We start from the raw sequence: 21,994 nt of genomic DNA on the forward strand, positions 1-21,994 counted from the left end.
ATCAGAAAAATCCTATGCACCCCTATGTTCATAGCAGCACAATTTACAATAGCTAAGATCTGGAAACAGCCCAAGTACCCATTAGTAGATGAGTTGATGAAGAAGCTGTGGTACATTTACATCATGGAATACTATGCAGCTGTAAAAAAAGAATGATCTCTTATCCTTTGGGACAGCATGGATGAACCTTGAGAGTATTACATTAAGCAAAATAAGCCTGTCAGGAAAAAACAAGTATGACATTATCTCACTTATATGTGGAATATAACAAACAAAATAAACTCATGTACAAAATAGATCCAGAAACACAAAAGCATGAAACAAACTGCGAGATCTCAGAGGAAAGTTGGGGGTTGGAAATAGGTGGGGAGAGATTAATCAAGGAACATATATGTATATATACATAACCCAGGTGGACTCGAATGCAGGAGGGGGGGTCCATGGAGGGAAAAAGGGATAGCTGCAGTACTTTCAACAATAAAGATAAATTTTTAAAAAAGTTATATATGCAATTTAATGAGAATTGCACTAGCATAAAAAAGATGTAGAAAATATGAATAAGAAAAAAGTGGATATGAAGAATGACATAGCTGAAATAAAAAATTCCCTGGAAGGAATTAAGAGTAGACTAAGAAGAAGTGGAGGACCAAATCAGTGAATTAAAATACAAGGTAGAGGGGGATATCAAGATGGAGGCATAGGTAACAGCTGTACCCACCACCTCCCACAACCATGTCAAAATTACAACTAAAATACAGAACTACCATCACTCAGAACCTCCTGAAATCTAGCTGAACAGAAGCCCTACAACCAGGGAACTGAAGAAGCATCAAGACTGGTAGGAGGGGCAAAGACATGGGCTGATCGGGGTTGAATCTCAGAGACTACGTTGCGGGCCCACACCCAGTGCAGCAGTTTAAACCTGGGAGGGATATCTCGGCAGTGGAGGTTTCCCTGAGGAGTCCCAGCCTCACATCAGGCCCCCAGCCCAGGGCTCCAGACCAGGAAGAGAAGTCCCCACAACTTCGAGCCGTGAAAAACAGCAGGGACTGTGGCTGAGGGTCCTGGAGGGTGCGGGAGTCCCAGGTTTTCCTCTTAAAGGGTGCGTGCACAAACTCACTCAGACACGCTCCCTCTGAGCCCCAGCATGGGGCAGCATCTTGAAAGGAACGTGGGACACTGGGGGAGGAGAGACCCTGCCTGAGATTGGGGTGAGAGGTGGAGGGGCAGCTTTCTCCCAGACAGAAGAGCTGGCAGAGGCCATTGCTCCTTAGGCAAGTCCTCCCCACACACAGCCCCCAGGAAGGTGCCGTATTTGAATCTCCAACACCGGACTCACACCTTTGGACCCACCCCAAAGATTCCCAGAGGCCCCACCCCTCCCTACCTGCAAGCTCATCCAAGCCATTTCCAGGGGCTTTTCTGTGCAAGTGGCCTCTCGAGCCTCATGCTTAGGACTTTCCTAAAATCTCTCAAACAAGCAGCAGCATGCCCCATACCTTTTGATAAGTCACCCCAGGCCTGGCACTAGCAGCAGCCTACATTGGTTCATAGCTTGGCCTCTCCTGGATACCTCCAAGCCCAGCACAAGTAGCAGCCAACTATGGTTTGCTGTGTAGCTCATGCTTGGTGGCCCTGGGCAAGGCACTGGCACAGGCTGACTTTGCACCTCCCAGGAGGCCCCAGAGACAGTGCACCTGGTGGTCAGACTTGACCATGCTGGGTTACAATCCTACCACATCCATGAGTGACACACTCAAGGGGCACACTTGGTGAACACCAAAACTCCACTGAAGTAAATTCTGCTCCATAGGGGTGTCTCCAGCACAGCAGCTCTTTGGCTGTAGTTGCAGCTGATCCTCCCAGCTGCAACTCGCCTAGAGATCAATTCCTCCCAATGATGCCAACAGCAACCAAAGCTCAACTATAACTGGTCAGAGCACACAGCCCACACAGGGGAGCACCTAGAAGGCCCAGCTCGGGTGACTGGAGAGACTGAGCCACTGGGTCCTACAGGACACCTACTACACAAGGCCACTCTACAAATTCCAGGAGACATAGCAGCTCTACCTAATACATAGAAACAAACACCTGGAAGCAGCCAAAATGTGGAGGCAAAGAAACATGTCACAAAGGAAAGAACAGAAGAAATCTCTAGAAGAGGAACTAAATGAAATAGATCCAAGCAAGCTAACAGATACAGAGTTCAGAATTTTGTTTATAAGGATATATAAGATTACTATTAGGGAAATAACTGAGAAAATCGATAACAAAATAAAGTACCAATTTGAAATGAAGGCTACACAAACTGAAATGAAGAATAATTTACAGGGAATCAACAGTAGAGTAGAGGACACTGAGAATCAAATCAGCAATTTGGAACATGAGGAAACAAAAAACACCCAACCAGAAGAGCAAAAGAAAAAAGAATCCAGAAATATGAAGATAGTATAAGGAACCTCTGGGACAACTTCAGGAGGCCCAACATTTGTATTATTGGGGTGCCAGAAGGGGAAGAAAGAGAGCAAGAAATTGAAATCCTATTTGAAAAAATAATTACAGAAACCTTCCCTTACCTGGGGAAAGAAATCGACTTACAAGTCCAGGAAGCACAGAGGGTCCCAAACAAGAGGAACCCAAAGAGACTCACAGCAAGACACATCATAATTAAAATGCCAAAGGTTGCATGGCTGGGCGGTTGAGCGTCAACCTAGGATTCAGGTGATCAAGGTTTGATTCCCAGTCAGGGCACATGCCTGGGTTGTGGGCTTGATCAATGACTCTCTCATCATTGATGTTTCTATCTCTTTCTGTCCCTCTCCTTTCCTCTCTCTGAAATCAATAAAGATATATTTTAAATAAATAAATAAATAAATAAATAAATAAATAAATAAATAAATAAATAAAAATAAAAGATCAAGGCAGCTCTCTGAACTGCCCACTCAATTAAAAAAATTAAAATAAAATAAAATAAAATAAATAAAATAAAATAATAGTAAAATAAAATAAAATAAATAATAAAATAAAATAAAATAAAATGCCAAAGGTTAAAGACAAAGAGAGAATCTTAAAAGCAGCAAGAGATAAGCAGTTCATTTCTTACAGGGAAGCACCCATATGACTGTCAGCGGATTTCTCAACAGAAACCTTGCAGGCCAGAAGGGAGTGGCAAGAAATGCACAGTGATGAAAAACAAAGACCTACAACCAAAATTGTTCTACCCAGCAAAGCTATCATTTAGAACTGAAGGTCAGATAAAGAGCTTCTCAGACAAGGAAAAGCTAAAAGAGTTCATCACCACCAGACCAGCACTACAGGGAAAGTTGAAGGGTCTTCTTTAAGAAGAAGCTGATGAACAAAAGAGTCTGATGAACTAAATAGATCCAGAGTCATTGATGCAAGCAACAGAAGATCATATTTCAGATGAAATAAAGAAGGGGGTGGAGGGTGGGAAGAGATTAACCAAAGAAGTTATATGCATATATGCATAACCCATGGACACAGTTAATAATGGGGTGAAGGCCTGGGGCGGGGGTGGGAGCGAAGTGGAGGGGGTCAGTTGGGGGGAAAAATGGGACACCTGTAATACTCTCAACAATAAAGATAAATTTAAAGAATAAAAATAAAACAAATAAAATGCAAGGTAGATAAAAACACCCATTCAGAGCAGCAATTGGGAAAAATTTTTTAAAACCTGGAGAGTTTTAGGCAGCTTTGGGACAACATGAAACATAACAACATACACATCTTAGGTGTGCCAAAACGAGAAGAATCTGAGCAAGGAATAGAGAATCCATTTGAAGAAATAATGACAGAAATTTCTCTAACCAGGTGAAGGACAAAGTCACTCAAGTTCAGGACTCAGGCAGTTCCAATGAAGATGAACCCCAAAAGACCCACACCTAGACCCATGATAATTAAAATGGCAAATGTTAAAGACAAAGAAAGAATCTTAAAGGCTGCAAGAGAGACATAAATTTAGCTACAAGGGAGCTCCCATTAGACTATCAACTGATTTCTCAGTAGAAACACTGTAGGCCAGAAGGGAGTGGCATGAATTATACAAAGTAATGAAAAGCAAGGGATCGAATCCAAGACTTCTCTATCCAGAAAGGCTATCATTTAAAATTGAAGGTGAAATAAAGAGCTTTGTAGACGAAAAGAGGCTAAAAGAGTTTATTACCACTAAACCAGCACTGCAAAAAATGCTAAAGAGACTGTTGTAAGAAGAAGAAATGAGAGAGAACAAGAGCGAGAGGGCAAGAGAGGAACACAGGCATAAAGAATAAAAATAGCATCAAATAAGTTTCTATCAAAAATAACTTTAAATGTAAGCGGATTAAATGATTAAATCAAAACATACAGTAGCTGAATGGATAAGAAAACATGACTCATATATGCTATCTACAGAGAGACCCACCTCAGAACAGACTGAAAGTGAAAGGATGAAAAAAAAAATTTTCATGCCAATGGGAAAAAAAAAAAATCCATGAAAGAGATAAACAAGGTCACTACATAATACTAAAGGGATTGATACAACAAGAGAATATAACCCTGGAAAACAAATATTCACCCAATATAGGAGCACCTAAATATATAAAATACACTTGCAGGACTTTAAAGGAGAAATCTACAGTAATATAGTTGTAGGGTACTTCAAAACTCCATTGACTTCACAGGATAGATTTTCCAGACAAAAAATCAACAAGAATTCCGGCCGGGCATGGCTCAGCCATAGAGCATTGACCTATGATCCAGAGATTTCAGTTCGATTCCCAGTTAGGGCACATGCCCAGGATTCCCAGTTAGGGCACATGTCCAGGTTGTGGGCTCTATCCTCAGTGGGGGGCATGCAGGAGGTAGCCAATCAATGACTCTCTCATCATTGATGTTTTTATCTCTCTCCCTCCCTCTCTGTCCCTCTCTCTGAAATCAATAAAGATATATTTTAAAAAAAGATCAATAAAGAAACAGAGACCTTAAATGACACACTAGATCCCATGGAATTAACTGACATTTACAGAACGTTCCAACCCAAAGCTTCAAAATATACATTCTTCTCAAGTGTACATGGGACATTCTCAAAGATACACTACATTAGGACACAAAATATCTCTACAAGTTCAAAGGATTGAAATCATATCAAGCATTTTCTCAGATCACAATGGCAAAAAATTAGAATCCAACCACTATAAAAATTCTCTAAAACATTAAAACACATGGAGGCTAAATAACATGTTATTAAACAATGAATGGGTAACCAAAGAGATCAAGGAAGAAATAAAAAATATCCTGGAAACAAATGAAAATGAACACACAACAACCTAAAATCTATGGGACACAGTGAAAAGAATCCTGAGAGGGAAGTTCATAGCACCACATCCCTACCTCAAAAAACAAGAAAAACTTTTAATAAACTATCTAACCCTAACAACTTAAAAACTTAGAAAGAGAACAACAAGAAAAGCCCAGAGTAAGTAGAAGGAAGGAAATAATAAAGATCAGAGTGGAAATAAATGGCATAGATACTAAATAATAATGATAATGATAATAATAATAATACAAAAGATCAATGAAACCAAGAGCTAGTTCTTAGAAAAGATAAACAAGAATGATAAAACTTTAGCCAGACTTATCAAGAAACAAAGAGGGGCCCATTAAATAAAATCATAAATGAAAGTGGTGAAGTAAACACTGACACCACAGAAATACAAAGCATTGGGAAAATACTATGAACAACTATATGCCTACAAACTGGACAGCTGGGAAAAAATGGACAAATTCCTAGAAAAATACAATCTTCCAAAACTCGATCAGAAAAAGTCAGAAAACCTGAATAGGCTGATAACAATTAATGAAATTGAAGCAGTAATTTAAAAAAAACTCCCCAAAAAACAAAAGCTCTGGTCTGGACTGCTTCACAGGGGAGTTTTACCAAATATTCGAAGAAGAACTAACACCTATCCTCCTCAACATATTCCAAAAAAATCCAAGAGGAAGGAACAATTCCAAGCTCTTTTTTCCAGGCCAGCTTTATCCTAATTCTAAACCCAGATAAAGACACTACAAAGAAAGAGAATTACAGGCCAATATCCCTGATGAAAATAGATTTTATAATCCTTAACAAGATATTAGCAAATTGCATCTGCCAATATATTAAAGAGATCATACACCATGGCCAAGTGGGACTTATTCCCAGAGTGCAAGCATGGTACAATATTTGCAAATCAATTCTATGATACATCACTTAAACATATTGAAAGACAAAAATCACATGATCATATCAATAGACACAGAAAAAGCATTCGACAAAATTCAATACCCATTTTTGATAAAACATCTCAGCAACATGGGATTAGAGAGGGATCATATCTCAACATAATAAAATCCATATAGGACAAACCTACAAACAACATCATACTCAATGGGTAAAAACTAAAACCATTTCACCTAAGAAGAGGAACAAGACAGGGATGTTCGATTTTAACACTCTTATTCAACAAAGTACTGGAAGCCCTAGCCAAAGAGATCAGAAAAGAAGAAAACATAAAAGGCATGAAATTGGAAAGGAGAAAGTAAAACTGTCATTATTTTCAGATGACATAATATTGTAGTACATAGAAAATCCTAAGGACTTCACGAAAAAACTATTATATTTAATAAATGAACTCAGCAAGGTAGCAGGATACAAAATTAACACCCAGAAATCAATGGCATTTTTATACAACAATAATTGTCTCTCACAAAGAGAAACTAAGAAAACAATTCCATTTATCATCCCATCAAAAAAATTAAGATACTTAGGAATAAACTTAACTAAGGAGGTAAAAGACCTGTACTCAGAAAACTATAGGATGTTGCAAAAAGAGATAGAGAAAGATACAAGTGGAAGAATATACTGTGTTCATGGGTTGGTAGAATTAACATCATTAAAATGCCCGTATCACCCAAAGTAATCTATAGAATCAATGCAATCCTTATTAAAATACTGACACCATATTTCACAGATCTTGAACAAACACTCCAAAAATTTATATTGAACCAAAGAAAGCCCCGAATAGCTGCAGCAATCTTGAGAAAGAACAAAGCTGGAGGGATCACAATACTGGATATCAAGTTATACTACAAAGCCACTTTAATCAAAACAGCCTGGTACTGGCACAAGAACAGGCATATAGATCAGTGGAACAGAACATAGAACCCACAAATTGACTCAAGCCATTATGCTCAATTAATATTTGACGATGGGAGGAAGAAAATACAATGGACTAAGGAGAGTCTCTTCAATAAATGGTGTTGGGAAAATTGGACAGGTACATGCAAAAAAGAAAGAAAGAGAAGAGAGAGAAAGAGAGAGAGAGAGAGAGAGGGAGAAAGAAAGGGAGAAAGAAAGGGAGAAAGGGAGAAAGGGAGGAAGGGAGGAAGAGAGAAAGGAGAGAAAGAAAGAGAGAGAGAAAGAGAGAGAGAGAAAGAGAAAGAAACTAGACCACCAACTTACACCTTACACAAGAATAAAGTCAAAATGGAAACCATAAAAATCCTAGAAGAAGATATAGGAAACAAAATATCAGACATCTCATGTCTCTGAATTTTCACAGATACATATCCTAAGGCAAGAGAAACAAAGGAAAAAATAAACAAATGGGACTACATCCAACTAAAAAGCTACTGCACAGCAAAAGAAACCAGCATCAAAATGAAAAGGGAAACCACTCTATGGGAGAACATATTTGCCAATGATACAGCTTTTAGGGGTTAATTTCCAAAATATATAAAGTTCTCATACAACTCAACAAAAGCAAGACAAATAGTCCAATTAAAAAACAGAAAACCTGAACAGACACTTCCCCAAAGAGGACATACAAATGGCTAAGAGACATATGAAAAAGTGCTCAATCACTAATCATCAGAGAGATGCAAATTAAAATGCCAATGAGGCACCACCTTATACCTGCCAGAATGGCTGTCATCAATAAATCAGCAAACAACAAATGCTGACGAGGATGTGGAGAAAAAGGATCCCTAGTACACTGTTGATAGGAATGCAGACTGGTACAAGCAGTATGTAAAATAGTGTGGAGTTTTCTCAAAAAGTTAAAAAGGTGACTGCCATTTGACCCAGTGATCCCACTTTTAGGAATATATCCTAAGAAGCCTGAAACACCAATAATAAAGAATATACACACCCCTATGTTTATAGCAGTGCTGTTTACAATAGCTAAGATCTGGAAACAGCCCAAGTGCCCATCAGTAGATGAATGGATAAAAACTGTGGTTCACCTGGCTGGTGTGGCTCAGTGGTTGGGCAGTGATCCATAAACCAAGAGGTAATCGGTTTTATTCCCAGTCAGGGCACATGCCCATGTTTCTGGCTCATCCCCAATAGGGGGCATGGGGGAGGCAGAAGATTGATATTTCTCATCAACATTTCTCTCTCTCTATCCCCCTCACTTCCTCTCTCTCTAAAATCAATATAAACATTTTTTAAAAAGGTGGTACATTTACACAATGGAATACTATGCAGCTGTAAAAAAGGAAGGGTCTCTTACCCTTTGAGATAGCATGGAGGGACCTGGAGAATATTATGCTAAGTCAGAGAAAAGACAAGTATCCAGTCAAAGAAAGACAAGTATCACATGATCTCATGCATATATGGAATCTAATGAACAAAATAAACTGAGGAACAAAATAGACTCAGAAACATTGACGTGTGCAACAGACTGATGTATATTAGAGGGAGTGGGAGATAGGAAGAGATTAACCAAAAGACTTAAATGCATATATGCATAGCTCATGGACACAGATAACAGCGCTGTAAAAGTCTGGGAAGGAGGTGGAAGCATGGTGGAGGGAATCAGTAGAGGGAAAAAGTTGACATCTGTAATACATTCAACAATAAAGATAAATTTTTAAAAATGTAAGTGTTCCCAGGCTTCCAACTTCTCTCTACTACCAAATACTGGCTGGGAAAGTATTGGCTTCCCTTGGGCTCAGCCACTTGGATAGGCCACTACATAATGATGGGCATGACCAGGTTTCATATATTTATTTAAACCAACCAATATTAAATGAAATCCTATTTTGTGCCAGACACTATACTGCATGTTGGGCCTGGGATGGTGAGCTAAATTAGTTCGTGCCCTTATCAAAATCATATTCTAATGGGGATGGTAACAGTATTTGATGGCTGCTGTAACAAATTACTACAAACTTAGTGGCTTAAAGCAACACTAATTTATTCTCGTACTGTTCTGGAGACCAGAAGTCTAAAATAGGTCTGCAGGGCTACATTCTTTCTGGAGGACTTAGTGGAAAATCTATTTCCAGTTTCTTGATTCTATCTGCGTTTCTTGGTTTGTGGTCCCTTCCTTTATATTCAAATTATTTGAATCCTGACCACATAACTCTGACCTCCTCTCAAGCCTCTGTATTCCACTTATGGGGACCCTTGTGATGACACTGAGCCCACGTGGATAATCCAGGATAATCTCCCCACATCAAGGTCAGTGACTAGCAACCTTAATTCCATCTGCAACCTTTAGTTCCTCTGTCATGTAATAAAACACATTTACAGGTTTTGCGGATTATGATGTAGACATCTTTGGGGACATTATTCTGTTATTCTTCCTACTACAGGGAGGTAGACATTAAACAAGTACATAGGTAAAATATACTATAAGATGCATTATTGCTGACTATAGTAAGTGCTGTGGAGAAAACAAATCTCTGAGACTGAGAATAAATGTTTTTTTTAAGAGGGGAGGGCAGCCCAGCCGTCATGGTTCAGTGGTTGAACATTGACCTATGAAACAGGAGTTTGTGGTTCCATTCCTGGTCCGGGCACATGCTCAGGTTGCAGGCTCGATCCCCAGGAGGGGTCGTGCAGAAGGCAGCCAATCAATGACTCTCTCATCATTGATGTTTCTACTTCTCTCTCCTTCTCCCTTCCTCTCTTTGAAATCAATAAAAATATATTTTAAAAAAAGGGGGAGGGCAAAGGGAATTCTATTTTAGAAAGAATGGGTAAGGGAAGGAGTTATATATTTAAGCTGAAACCTAAAGGAAGGGAAGGAGCCAGCTATGAAAATAACCAAAGGAAGATTGTTCCAGGAAGAGTGTATTAGGTGAAGGAATAGCATCTTCAAAGACCCTAAAGTGAGAAAAAGTATGGCACTGAACAGGAGGTAGAAGTAGCCCAAGTCCAGCCTTCCCCAGGGAGTGGGCGAACTCAGATTGGAGCAGAACACCTTGAAGAGGTAAATCAGACAATAAATGAGTAACTGAAATGAGGTAAAAGAGTTTCATTATCTATATCTCCATTCCCCATATAGTCTTTAAAGTCAGAGCCTTAGGGATGAGAAGTAGCCCCACACTCAAACAGCAGGCAGCTCTATGGCAAGCATCATCAATCAGGAGGTCTAGAACTGGGAAAGTGTCTGGAAGATGAGAAGCCTCGAGATCTGGAACTCACATAACAGGAGAAACAAGACCTTCCCAGTTTCCAGATAAGTCACTGGACAAGAGAAGCCAGGATTTTTCTTCGGTTTCAGATCCTACCCCAGGCAATTGCAGGTACTCTGTCCAGGCTTGCTTTTGGCAGGCTCTGTACCTTTATTCCCTCCCTTAAGAATCACCCAGCTTCAATTTTCAGATGTTCCCAAAGCAATAGAACTATAAGACCATTCCTCTTTTTTTTTTTTTTTTTCCTACTAACTTGTTTGATCTTTATTGCACTTGAGTTTGAAGACCGAGCAGACAAAACACTGGCCTGGGAGTCAGGAGACCTAGGTTTTTCACTGAGTAAGGCCATTTGCTTTTCTTGGCCTTAGTTTCCTTACATATAAAATGATGACATGTAGCCTAGATGATATTAAACATATATTATTCTAGGATTCTGATCCCTGTTTTCATTCTTTTTTTCCTTTTTCTTGTGATGAGAACTATGAAGATTTGCTTCCTTAACAAGTGTCAAAAATGCAATCCAGTGTTATTAACTATATCTATCTATCAATCATCTATTTATCTCACTTTTTGGTGGGTAAACACCTAGAAGTGAAATTAATGGGTCATTTACAAGGTTTTGTTTGTTTGTTTGTTTTCAGTGAGTGTACTTTTAATTTTATAAGGACCAGCCACACTTTTCCCAAGTGGCTGTACTCTTTTTCCTTCTCTCCATTCATCAATGAGAGAGCCAGTTCCTCTGCACAGATAGCCCACACTTCACGAGCACTTAATATTGATTTTTTAAAAAATTAAAAAAAAAAATTTATTGCTGTCCCAAAGGGTCAGAGATCCTTTTTTTAAATAGCTGCATAGTACTCCATGGTGTAAATGTCCCACAGCGTTTTTATCCACTCATCTACTGATGGGCACTTGGGCTGTTTCCAGATCTTAGCTATTGTAAATTTTGCTGCTATAAACATAGGGGTGCATATATTCTTTCTGATTGATGTTTTGGGATTCTTAGGATATTTTCTTAGAAGTGGGATCACTGGGTCAAATGGCAGTTCCATTTTTAATTTTTTGAGGAAACTCCATACTGTTTTCCATAGTGGCTGCACCAGTCTTCATTCCCACCAGCAGTGTACTAGGGTTCCCTTTTCTCCACATCCTTGCCAGCATTTGTCCTTGTTGATTTGTTGATGGTAGCCATTCTGACAGGTGTGAGGTGATATATCATTGTGGTTTTAATTTACAACTCTCTGATGCTTAGTGACTTTGAGCATTTTTTCATATGTCTCTTGACCTTCTGTATGTCTTCTTTGGAGAAGTGTCTGTTTGGGCCCTTTGCCCATTTTTTAATTGGATTGTTTGTCTTTAACAAGATATCGGAGAGATAAGGTTAGGAATTGATGAGAAAAACCCAGTCTAGCTCTAGATTGGGTGTTTCTTTTTCTTTTTTTAAATCCTCACCTGAGGATATGTTTTTATTGATTTAAAGAGAGAGAGAGAAAGAGAAACAGTGATGTGAGAGAGAAACATCAATCAGTTGCCTCCCATATGCACCCTGACCAGTGTTGGAAACCACACCTAGGTATGTGCCCTGATCAGGAATTGAACCCGAAAACTTTTGGAGTATGGGATGATGCTCAAACCAACTGGGCCACTCTGCCAGGACTAAGATTGGGTGTTTCTATGTGTTAAACACAGAGCTCTTTTTCTCAAACATTCTGACACTCAGAATAATTTGTTAGATGTCTTTGGACCCAGTCACCTGGCAATACATTTGACACTTTGTTTATCTGAGAAAAGTAGAGCAAGCCCTCTCAGTCCCTTATCCCAAAGCCTTGGAAAAATGGAGTCTGGGAGGTTTGGGAGCAATATGTGTGTGAGAGAAATTGGAGAATGGCTCCTCTACCCCCAACGCTTTACACCACCCACTAGCGCATCCTCTGGAGTCACTGGGGTGGGGTGGGGGCCAGGAACATATGATGTGGTTGGTACTTGGGGGCATGTAAAACCCAGTGGAAGGCCCTGCATTTTTCCCATTGAAACAAATCTCCACATGGGTTCTCACCTGTAAGTTCACACATGGCTGGGTTGAACATAAGCAAAGTATCTTTGGGGAGTAGGAAGGAAAGGAAGGTCTTTCAAAATATAGTTGGAAATATTTGAGACCTACATTTCTTAGATAAAAGAATGTTCTGATATTTTCTGGTCAGAGATTAGGGGTTAAGAAATATGAAAAATTTTTAGAGGTTGATGAATCTACATATCAGCAACTTAGAAATAAACATCAGGCCCATGCACACACGTACATGCAAATGGACACATAAACAGGCAAGCATAGGAGCATACAGAAAACACAAATATAGTCAAAGAATGGGACATCTGGACCCAGGAAAACCCTTGGGGGAGAAGAAACAAGGATATAGGGATAGGAAGCTCTGTTCTATTTCTTGGTCTTGTCTCCTACCAGGAGAAATTGAAACAGTATAAGGGGGAACTTGGACCCTTGAAGAATCTGGATAAAATACAAGTTGCTAGGCCTTCAGGCTGGATATGAGAATGGGAGATCTGCTGGCCTAGTTGAGGAATTTGTCCTGAGCTCCAAAAGCATGCCTAGAAATGTGCTGGCCTCCTTCTGAGTGGAACAAAAGTGCAGTCCCTCTCTGGCAACAACTACAGCCCAGCCTGGAATGGATAAAAAGAAAAAAAAGCAGCAGTTGACAAGACAAAGCAGGATATGGGAGGGATGCCAGATGAGCACTGAGGACGTCAGGCACTACTGGAGCTTGGGGGAGGAAGAAAGCACAAAGATGGCAGGAGAGATCAAGGGAGGACTTTGTGCAGAGACAGGAGTGAGCACACTGTGCTGTGTGTGTGTGGTGAGACAAGTCTGGCTCAAGGGGAAGGGCTGTACTGAGGAGCTGTGGGAGAAGAACAGGATGCAAAGGTTAAGTGTGTGTGTTGGGCAGAAGGGGTCACCTGATGACTGAGCACAGGTGAGCGCTGCGTTTCTGAAGATCACCATGGTGCCAGTGTGGAAGATGGCCTGGATGTGGAAGCCTGGAGGCAGGGAAACCAGGAAGAGTCAGTAAAGGTTGACCTAGGGCACTGGCAGTGAAGATGGGAGGGAGAGAAGCTGTGAAGGACAGACAGAGAGCAGGGCTTGATGACCAGATAGCAGGAGTCAGCCTGAGGGGAGTTAAAGATGATGACACGGTGCACACAAAGGACAGTGTAACAGAAAAACCACCAACAGATACACACCCACTGGGAAGGAGAGCTCCTGAGGAAGAAGAGGGTGAGCATCACTTGCAGAACCTCACATAGAACCAGGCACCTAGCAGGTACCTGGTCACTGCTGGAGGCATGGGTGGGGTGGACAGATGAATAGTTTCTTCTAGGTGTATCAAGTTTGAACTTTGGGCCGTTCATGAAGAGGCTGTATAGTCTGAGGGGGCTGTTCTTTCTCTGAGCCCCACAGGCAGACTGGCCACATATGAGTAGTCTCCAGTCACTGGTCACAGGGCGCAGGGCTGGGGGCTAGTTACTCTACTGGGAGACCTTCTCTGCAGGGCTAATTTCATATTCCAAGAGGACTCTGGCTCAAATTGAATCGATATTGGCTGGCTGGGGGAAGCTCTTGGAAAGCTTCCAGTCTTATTAGAGGAAAAGCCAGAGAGAAACTCTCTTTCCTCTCACAGTGGCCCATTAGTATGATTAATAATAAATATTCCCAGGCACTTGACATTGGCAAGATGCTATATCACCGCTGTTTATTATTACCCACCTGCTATCTCAAGCTGTCTAGTCTGACCAGTGAGGTGCAGGGGTGATATGAATCTTAAAATGCATCTCCTTCCTCAGGTTTGCTGAGTCACAGGTCAGGTTGGTAGAAAGAAGGTGGACTTGGGACTCACAAGACCTGTGTCCAAATCCCTGCCCCACCATCAACGAACCATGTGACTTTTGGATAAGTCACTTCATTCCTCAGAGCATCAATTTCCTCATTTCTACCTGTAAAGGTCCTTCTTAAATTTTGAAATGGCCTCTTCACTGCTTAGCGCTGTTATTTTCTGCCCTTTTGCTCAAACTAGCTTTTGTTTCCAAGAAATAAGTGGAAGATTGAGGATGGTTAAAAGCAAGATTTCCCTACTGCTGTGAGTTATACCAAGAAGACTTATTTGCCTGTATGAGACAGTGGTATATTCTTCTGCCTGTTCTCTTGTTTGTGTAAAGGGCACAGCTAGCCTAGTGCTTGAGGTACTGACCTGGGGGAAGGAAGAGAGAGAGAAGGCCTCAGAGTGTGTGGCCTCAAGCTAGTGTTTATTCTCATCTCTCTGCCACATTTTGAGAATGGAGAAAAGTAACATCAGAAGCTTAGTTAATTCCTTCCCCAAGCATCAGTGAAGATAAGTTATACTGAGTGAAGCAGAAGAGATCTAATTTAGGTGTAAAGTAGGACTTTGCAATAGTAATGAAAATGAAAAGAAGCCGTCAGAGAGTTCTGAGTGATGAACTATCAACTATTACCATCCAGGAGATCCTCCCTGAAGAGCAAAGGGTCCAGCCCCATACCAGGCCCCCCAGTCCAGGGTTCCAATGCTGGGAAGAGAAGTCCCCATAACTTCTGGCTATAAAAACCAGTGTGGATTCAAGCTGAGAGAGATGGAGGCTGCTGGAGTCCCAGGCAGTTCCTCTTAAAGGGCCCAAGCACAGACTTACTCAGCCTCACTCCCTCTGAGATCCCATGCTGGGGAAGCAGCTCGAAAGACACCAGGGATGAACAGGGGGAAATCAAAGTGTCTAGCATCAGGACGATAGCTGACGGGGCAGCTTCCTCTTAGACAGAAGTGCTGGCAGAAGCTATTGTTCTGTTTCTGAGCCCTTCCCCCACAGAACCAGCAGGTGGGTGCCATGTCTGAATCTCCATGAACCTGGATATCACAGTTTGCCCCACCCTGGTGATTCCCTGAATCCCTACCCCACCCAACTTTTGGGTGCACCCAAGATGTTTCCGGTGGCTTTCCCATATGCAAGGCCTGTGCTAGGTCATGCTTCAGACTTTCCTAAATTCTTTCAAACAAGTAGTATCTGGCGTCAGCATGCCCTGTACGTCTCACTAAGTGCCCCAGGACTGATACCAGTGGCAGCCAGCCTTGGTTCACAGCTTGGCCTCTCCTGGACACTTCCAAGGGCAGCACAAGTGGAAGCCATCTGAAGATCCCTTTGTAGCTAATGCCCGGTGGCCCTGGGCAGAACACAAGCAGTAGCTGACCTTGGCCTGCACCTCAAAGGAGGCTTCAGAGCCAGTGCACTTGGTGGACAGGTTTAGACCACATTGAAGCACCAACCAAGCACCTCCAAAAAGGACATATTCAAGGGGTGGACTGAGTGAGCACCAGAGCCCTGCTGAAATAAGTCCTGCTCTGTGAGGTAGTCCTCACACAGCTGATCCTCCACAGTGGTTGGTGGTCACAGCCAGTCCTTGCAGCCAAACAGCCTGGGAGTAAATCTCTCCCATTGATGTGTCAAAAGCAATCAAGGCTCAACTCTAATAAGAAGATGTACACTGCCCACACAGAAGGTGGTGCACCTGGAGTGCCCAGCTTGGGTGAATGGGGAACCTGAGCCCCTGGACCCTACAGGACACCTACTACATTAGGCCACTTTACCAATTCCAGGAGATGTAGCAGCTCTACCTAATACATAGAAAAAAACACAGGGAGGCGGCCAAAATGAGGAGACAAAGAAACATGGCCCAAATGAAAAAACAGAACAAAACTCCAGAAAAATAACTAAAGAAAATGAAGATAGGCAATCTATTAAATGCAGAGTTCAAAACACTGGATATATAGTGAGAACTCTAACAGCATAAAAATGGACCAGTCAGAAATGAAGGATACACTAACTGAAAGGAAGAATAATTAACAGGGACTCAACAGTAGAGTGGATGAAGCTAAGAATTAAATCAGCAATTTGGAATATAAGGAAGTAAAAAATATCCAATCACAACAACAAAAAGAAAAAAAGAATCCAAAAAAATGAGGATAGTGTAAGGAGCCTCTGGAACAACTTCAAGCATAGCAACATTTGCATCACAGGGGAGCTGGAAGGAGAAGAGAGAGAGCAAGAAATTGGAAACCTGTTTTAAAAAAATAGTGTCTGAAAACTTTCCTAACCTGGTGAAGGAAATAGACATACAAGTCCAGGAAGTGCAGAGAGCCTCAAACAAGATGAACCCAAAGAGGCTCACACCAAGGTGCATCATAATTAAAATGCAAAAGGTTAAAGACAAAGAGAGAATCTTAAAAGCAGCAAGAGAAAAGCAATTAGTTACCTACAAGGGAGCTCCCATAGGACTGTCAGCTGATTTTTTAGCAGAAACTTTGTAGGGCAGTAGAGATTGGCAAGAAATATTTAAAGTGATGAAAAGCAAGGACCTACGACCAAGATTCCTATACCAAGCTATCATTTAGAATCAAAGGACAGATAAAGAGTGTCCCAGACAAGAAAAAGCTAAAGACGTTCACCACCACCAAACCAGTATTTACCTGAAATGTTAAAGGGTCTTCTTTAAAAAGAAGAAGCCCAGCTGGGCATGGCTCAGCAGTTGAGCATTGACCTAGGACCTAGGAGATCGGGGTTCGATTCCCGGTCAGGGCACATGCCCAGTTGCGGGCTCAATACCCCGTCGGGGGCATGCAGGAGGCAGCTGATCAGTGACTCTCTCATCATTGATGTTTCCATCTCTCCCTCTCCCTCTCCTTTCTTCTCTCTGAAATCAATAAAGATATATAATTTGAGCCCGGCCGGGCGTAGCTCAACGGTTGAGCATCGACCTAGGATCCAGGCGATTGGGGTTCGATTCCCAGTCAGGGCACATACCCAGTTGCGGGCTCGATCAATGACTCTCTCGCCATTGATGTTTCTCTCTCTCTCTCTCTCTCTCTCTCTCTCTCTCTCTCCTTCCCTCTCTCTGTAATCAATAAAGATATATTTAAATATATATATATATATAAAATTTGAAAAAAATAAAAAAAATAAAAATAAAAAGAAGAAAAGAAAAAATCAAACATATGAACAGTAGAATGGCAATAAATACATATCTATCAACAATTAAATCTAAAAAACAAAATAAATGAACAAGCAGAACAGAAACAGACTCAGATACAGAGAACATTTTGTTGATTGCCAGATGGGAAGGGGGTTGGGGGTTGGGTGAAAAAGGTGAAGGGATTAGGAAGTACAAATTGGGCCAGGCTGGAGTGGCTCAGTTGGTTGAGCATCCTCCTGTGCACCGAAAGATTCCCAGTCTGATTCCCGGTCAGGGCACATACCGGGATTGTGGGTTCAGTCCCCAGTCATGTCATGCATGGAAGGCATCTGATCGATGTTTCTCTCTTACATGGACTTTTCTCTCTCTCTCTCTCTCTCAGCATGTCCTAGGGTGAGGATTTAAAAAAAAAGTAGCACAAATTGGTAGTGATAAAATAGTCACAGGGATGTAAAGTACAACATAAGGAATATAGTCAATAATATTCTAATAACTATGTGTGGTGTCAGATGGGTACGAGATTTACCAGAGTGATCACTTTGTAAGTTATATAATGTCTAATCACTGGGTTGTACACCTGAAACTAATATAATATTGTATGTCAACTGTAATTGAAAAATTTTAAAATGATTTAAAAAATTTTTACCATCCAATGGTTTGAGGGTAGGTGCTTCCTTATCCAAAGTATCCCTGGGATATAGGACTGTTCCTTATCCAGTATCTCTCAGGTATTGCCTCTCCTGAACTATTGAGTTATCTGATGGAAGAATGCCATTTAATAAGCAGAAGCTGCTTTATTGTAGTGAACTTAAGTCTTGGGTTGGAGGTGATTGCAAGTCCAATCTCATTTCTCTCTTGAGCTTGGCTTAGGCTTTCACATAAATCAGCCTTACGCAGTTCCTGCTTGATATTCCTTTGACTTTGACACTCAAACTTGCTGCAGCTCCAGAACAGCCCCAGATCCCTAGGAATTCTGAGCCTTTCCACCTGGAACCCATGCCTAGCCCTAAAGCTCAAATATTTTCCTTTGTATCTCTTACCCCCTGATTCAGATGCTCCCAGCTTCCTTGGAATCCAGCTCCAGAATGTCTCTGTACCACTCTGCTCATTTGGGCCCTCATCTAGCTTTACTGCTTGAAAAATATTTGCCTTTTGCTCTTTGACCTTTCTGAATCCAGCTCTTCTAAAAACCCAGGTGTCTTCATACCTCTTACTTCCTTCACCAAGGGTAGCAGACATAGGTGGGGATGTTTAGCGCTTATTCCCACGTCTTGTCTCTACAAACACAGGCATAAATCTCATGATATCTAAATCTAATTTTGGGGATTACTCTGGTCCTAGGAAGATTGAGCTAATTCTCACTTCACATGGGATCATGGTAAGGAGTGAGGTGGGGAGAGATCAGAAACTCTGGCCATATTGCCACGAAGTTTTTTAAAAAGAGGTAGGCCAGCAGGGCATGGTTCAGTGGTTGAGCAATGACCTATGATCCAAGAGATCTCAGTTCCATTCCCTCTCAGGGCACACACCCAAGTTGAGGGCTCGATCTCCAGTCCGGGTTGTGCAGGAGGCAGCCAATCAATGACTCTCTCATTATTGATGTTTCTATCTCTCTCCCTCTCCCTTCCTATTTCTAAAATCAATAACGATGTATTTTTTAAAAAAAGAGGTAGGAAACAAAGATGTGTTTCCTTGGCCATCTTGAAGAACAAGAGAGCAAGCACCCCAGCTTGCCTCTGTTCTGAGATGGGTCCCTCCTAACCAGAGAGTTTCAAGTCTAACCTTTAAGCAATATCCAGCTACTTGACCATCAACACAACCAGCTTCTGTCTGGTAAAGTGAGAGGGGAGAGGATTTTAGTCTTCAAAATTCCTTGCCTGTATTATTGCAATAGCTTAACTGAACACTTTGTCTTCTCTATTATCCCCTGAATCCATTCTCTAAACTGGTAGCCCGACCTTGGTAAGTCCTTTCCTCTTTCTAATCCTCAGTTCTCTTGACCTTAATGGAGACTGGACTAAACAGTCTTTGATAGCCTATGATTTCCTTTCAAACCCATTCTTCTCCTCCCCAGAGGGCCAAACCCACACTTCTCTCTCAGCCCCTCTTTCTATCAACTTCCTTTTCTTCCCCATTGTCTGACTTCTTGTCCCCTACTTGGGCTCCAGGGCCCCCTTTCCCTTTTAGTAGTGTGTCCAGGGGTTGTTTAAGTCTCTGCCAGGGCCCTTCTTTGGGGTGGGGTTAGACAGCCAGGATACTAAGGGTTAAGGGCTGTGAAGGTGGTGGGAGAGGAGCAGGGTGGACTTGGGTGGGGGCCCTCCTAGGGACGCCCAAGCATAGTCCGGCCCCCACGTGGTTGGTGTGGCCCGCTTAGGCAGGGCTGGGCTGGGCGGGGCAAGGCAGGCAGCCGGCAAGGAGGCGGGCTCCAGGGCTGGGAGTGGCGCGGAAGCCTGGCCGGCCACAAAAAGGAGCGGGCGGCACGACGGGGGCGGCTCTTTCCTGGGTGGGGTTTGTGAAGTCGTGGCCCGTTAGCAGGAAGCTGAGCAGTCGCCTCGAAGCTAGCGAGGGACCCAATCCGAGCCCCCAGTCCCCGGAGTCCGAGCCGTGTGTACTGCGTGTTCAACGCTGCCCGACAGCTCCCAGCTAAAACTTTGCCAACTCCGCCGCCTTTGCCGTCACCATGCCCAAGACGGTGAGTGCAGGCGGTGGGCGCTGCTGGCCCCAAAGGCTCTAGCAGACCCCTGTAGACCCTTGATGATGGCTGGGGAATTGGCCAGCTACCCGCCTGCGCGGGATGCCGCGCCCTCGGCCAGGCCTGGGGTGGGGAGGGGCGGGAGTGGAAACCTGGTACAGCGCGCCCTCGGGTGGGGGTGGGGGATGAGGTGGTCTGGGGCTACAAGTGTGGACTGGGAGGGGCTGGCCTGTTTCTCAGGCTGGGATGCGACAGTAGGGAAGGCTTCCTCGGGGCCCAAGTTCTCCTTTTGTCCCAGACAGGCCATGGGCGTGGGGAAGAAGACTGGTCCAGAGGAGAACACGTCCCCCAGTCCAGGAATTGGCGCCTTCTGGACAAGGCTGCCACTGTCCAGGAGGGGCCTTGGAAACCGAGAAGCAAAGAGGAGGGAGATGTTAAGGGTGGATCCCGCACCCCCACGCATCTTTCCCACAGACTCCCCAGGCGGTCTCAGCTGTTTTCCACTAGGAGGGGAGAATAGAGATGTGGAGGGACCCATCAAGGCTGCTCGCTTTTACTTACAAGCACTAACACTTCATTAGGCACCAGTCTGAGGGGGAGAGGTCTGCCCTATTCTTAGGGGAGAAGACTGGTTTCTTCCTCCTCTCCATTCGCCAATCCCTTCCCTTCCCCTTCCCTTCCCCTTCCCCTTCCCCCCCCTCCCCTTCCCCTCCCCTCCCCTCCCCTCCCCTCCCCTCCCCTCCCCTCCCCTCCCCTTCCCTTCCCTTCCCTCCCCTCCCCTTCCCTTCCCTTCCCTTCCCATTACCTAATGACTATCTCTTTCTTTCCCCTCTGGACTTGGACTGTTCTGTGTAGATTCTCTCCTGTGGGGCCACACCTTTCTAGAGTGTTGGTAGCTTCTAGGATCTGGTCTCCACCCCACTGGCTGTTATGAGTAGAGCTGAAGCCTCTTGGGAGTGGGGCCTAAGGGAGCCGGATGCCCAGGAGGGAGGGGCGGAGGAGGAGTGTGCCTGAATAATGAGCCCTGCTTGCTTTTGTGCAAGTCATGGCAAATGGCTGCTAGGGCCCTTCCCTTGCCCAGGAAGGCCTGGTGAGCACCCTAGTTTGAGTCCCTTAGGCCAAGCAGCTTGTTGGGCTGGCCTAGGCTATGCAGTTCTCCTGGAACCCTCTCCCTAGGACTGCCTGGTCCTTGTAGAGCTGAGATAGTGACTAGTAGCCTCGAGAATGGCTGAGGGTCTTTGGATGAGAGTCGGGGGGGAGCCCAGTTCTCTGGGTGTGTGCTGAGCTTTGGTTGCCACGTTGCTGTATTCCAGACTTACTGCCAAGTCATTCTTGCCCTTACTGAATCCTGTTCTTCAAAAACACTAAGTTTTCAACAAGTATGTGGCTCTGTTGGTGGCAACAGGAATGGCACCAGGTGTTAGACTGGTGGCATCAGACCAGACCTGGGTTTTGTAACCTCAGTGCCTGAGTTCTGGCTAGGAAAGAATTCAGAATCAAGACTCAAACTATAAGAGAACATTTATTTATAAAATCAAAGAGGTAGAAGAAGTAATTCATAGAAGAAATGGGCTTAAGAAACAAGTTATAGAGGCAGAGGAAGAGCCCTTGGAGCTTAGATGTGAGGAATATAAAGGTCATGTACCTGGGGGAGGGGAGGGAGAAGGGAAAGGGTAAAGGGAAAGGTATGGGTGTGCTCCAGGGAGGGAGAGTTACTGGGTCCTCCATCCTAAGGATTTTAACGGTGGATATTTTAGGGGAGGTACCAGGGGAAGATCTCAGTGGAATATTCAGCAGTT

General features: G+C 43.1%; 1 protein-coding gene across 4 annotated transcripts in view; it reads left to right on the forward strand.

Annotated features, from left to right (window-relative positions):
- Positions 1-21,994, forward strand: part of MSN (moesin) — a 136,031-nt gene that overhangs the window by 40,462 nt on the left and 73,575 nt on the right. Inside the window, exon 1 of one of the 4 annotated variants that reach the window (XM_081125560.1) lies at positions 19,931-20,195. The exons of 2 other annotated variants lie outside the window; for them this stretch is intronic. In XM_081125560.1, the coding sequence (XP_080981686.1) occupies positions 20,184-20,195 (12 nt within the window). In that variant the 5' untranslated portion in view covers positions 19,931-20,183. Of the gene's footprint in view, positions 1-19,930; positions 20,196-21,994 lie in introns of those variants that run through there. One more of the 4 variants, XM_081125561.1, reaches the window with a different exon arrangement.

This window comes from Miniopterus schreibersii, assembly GCF_964146895.1.
Source record: "Miniopterus schreibersii genome assembly, chromosome: X".
NCBI lineage: Eukaryota > Metazoa > Chordata > Mammalia > Chiroptera > Miniopteridae > Miniopterus > Miniopterus schreibersii.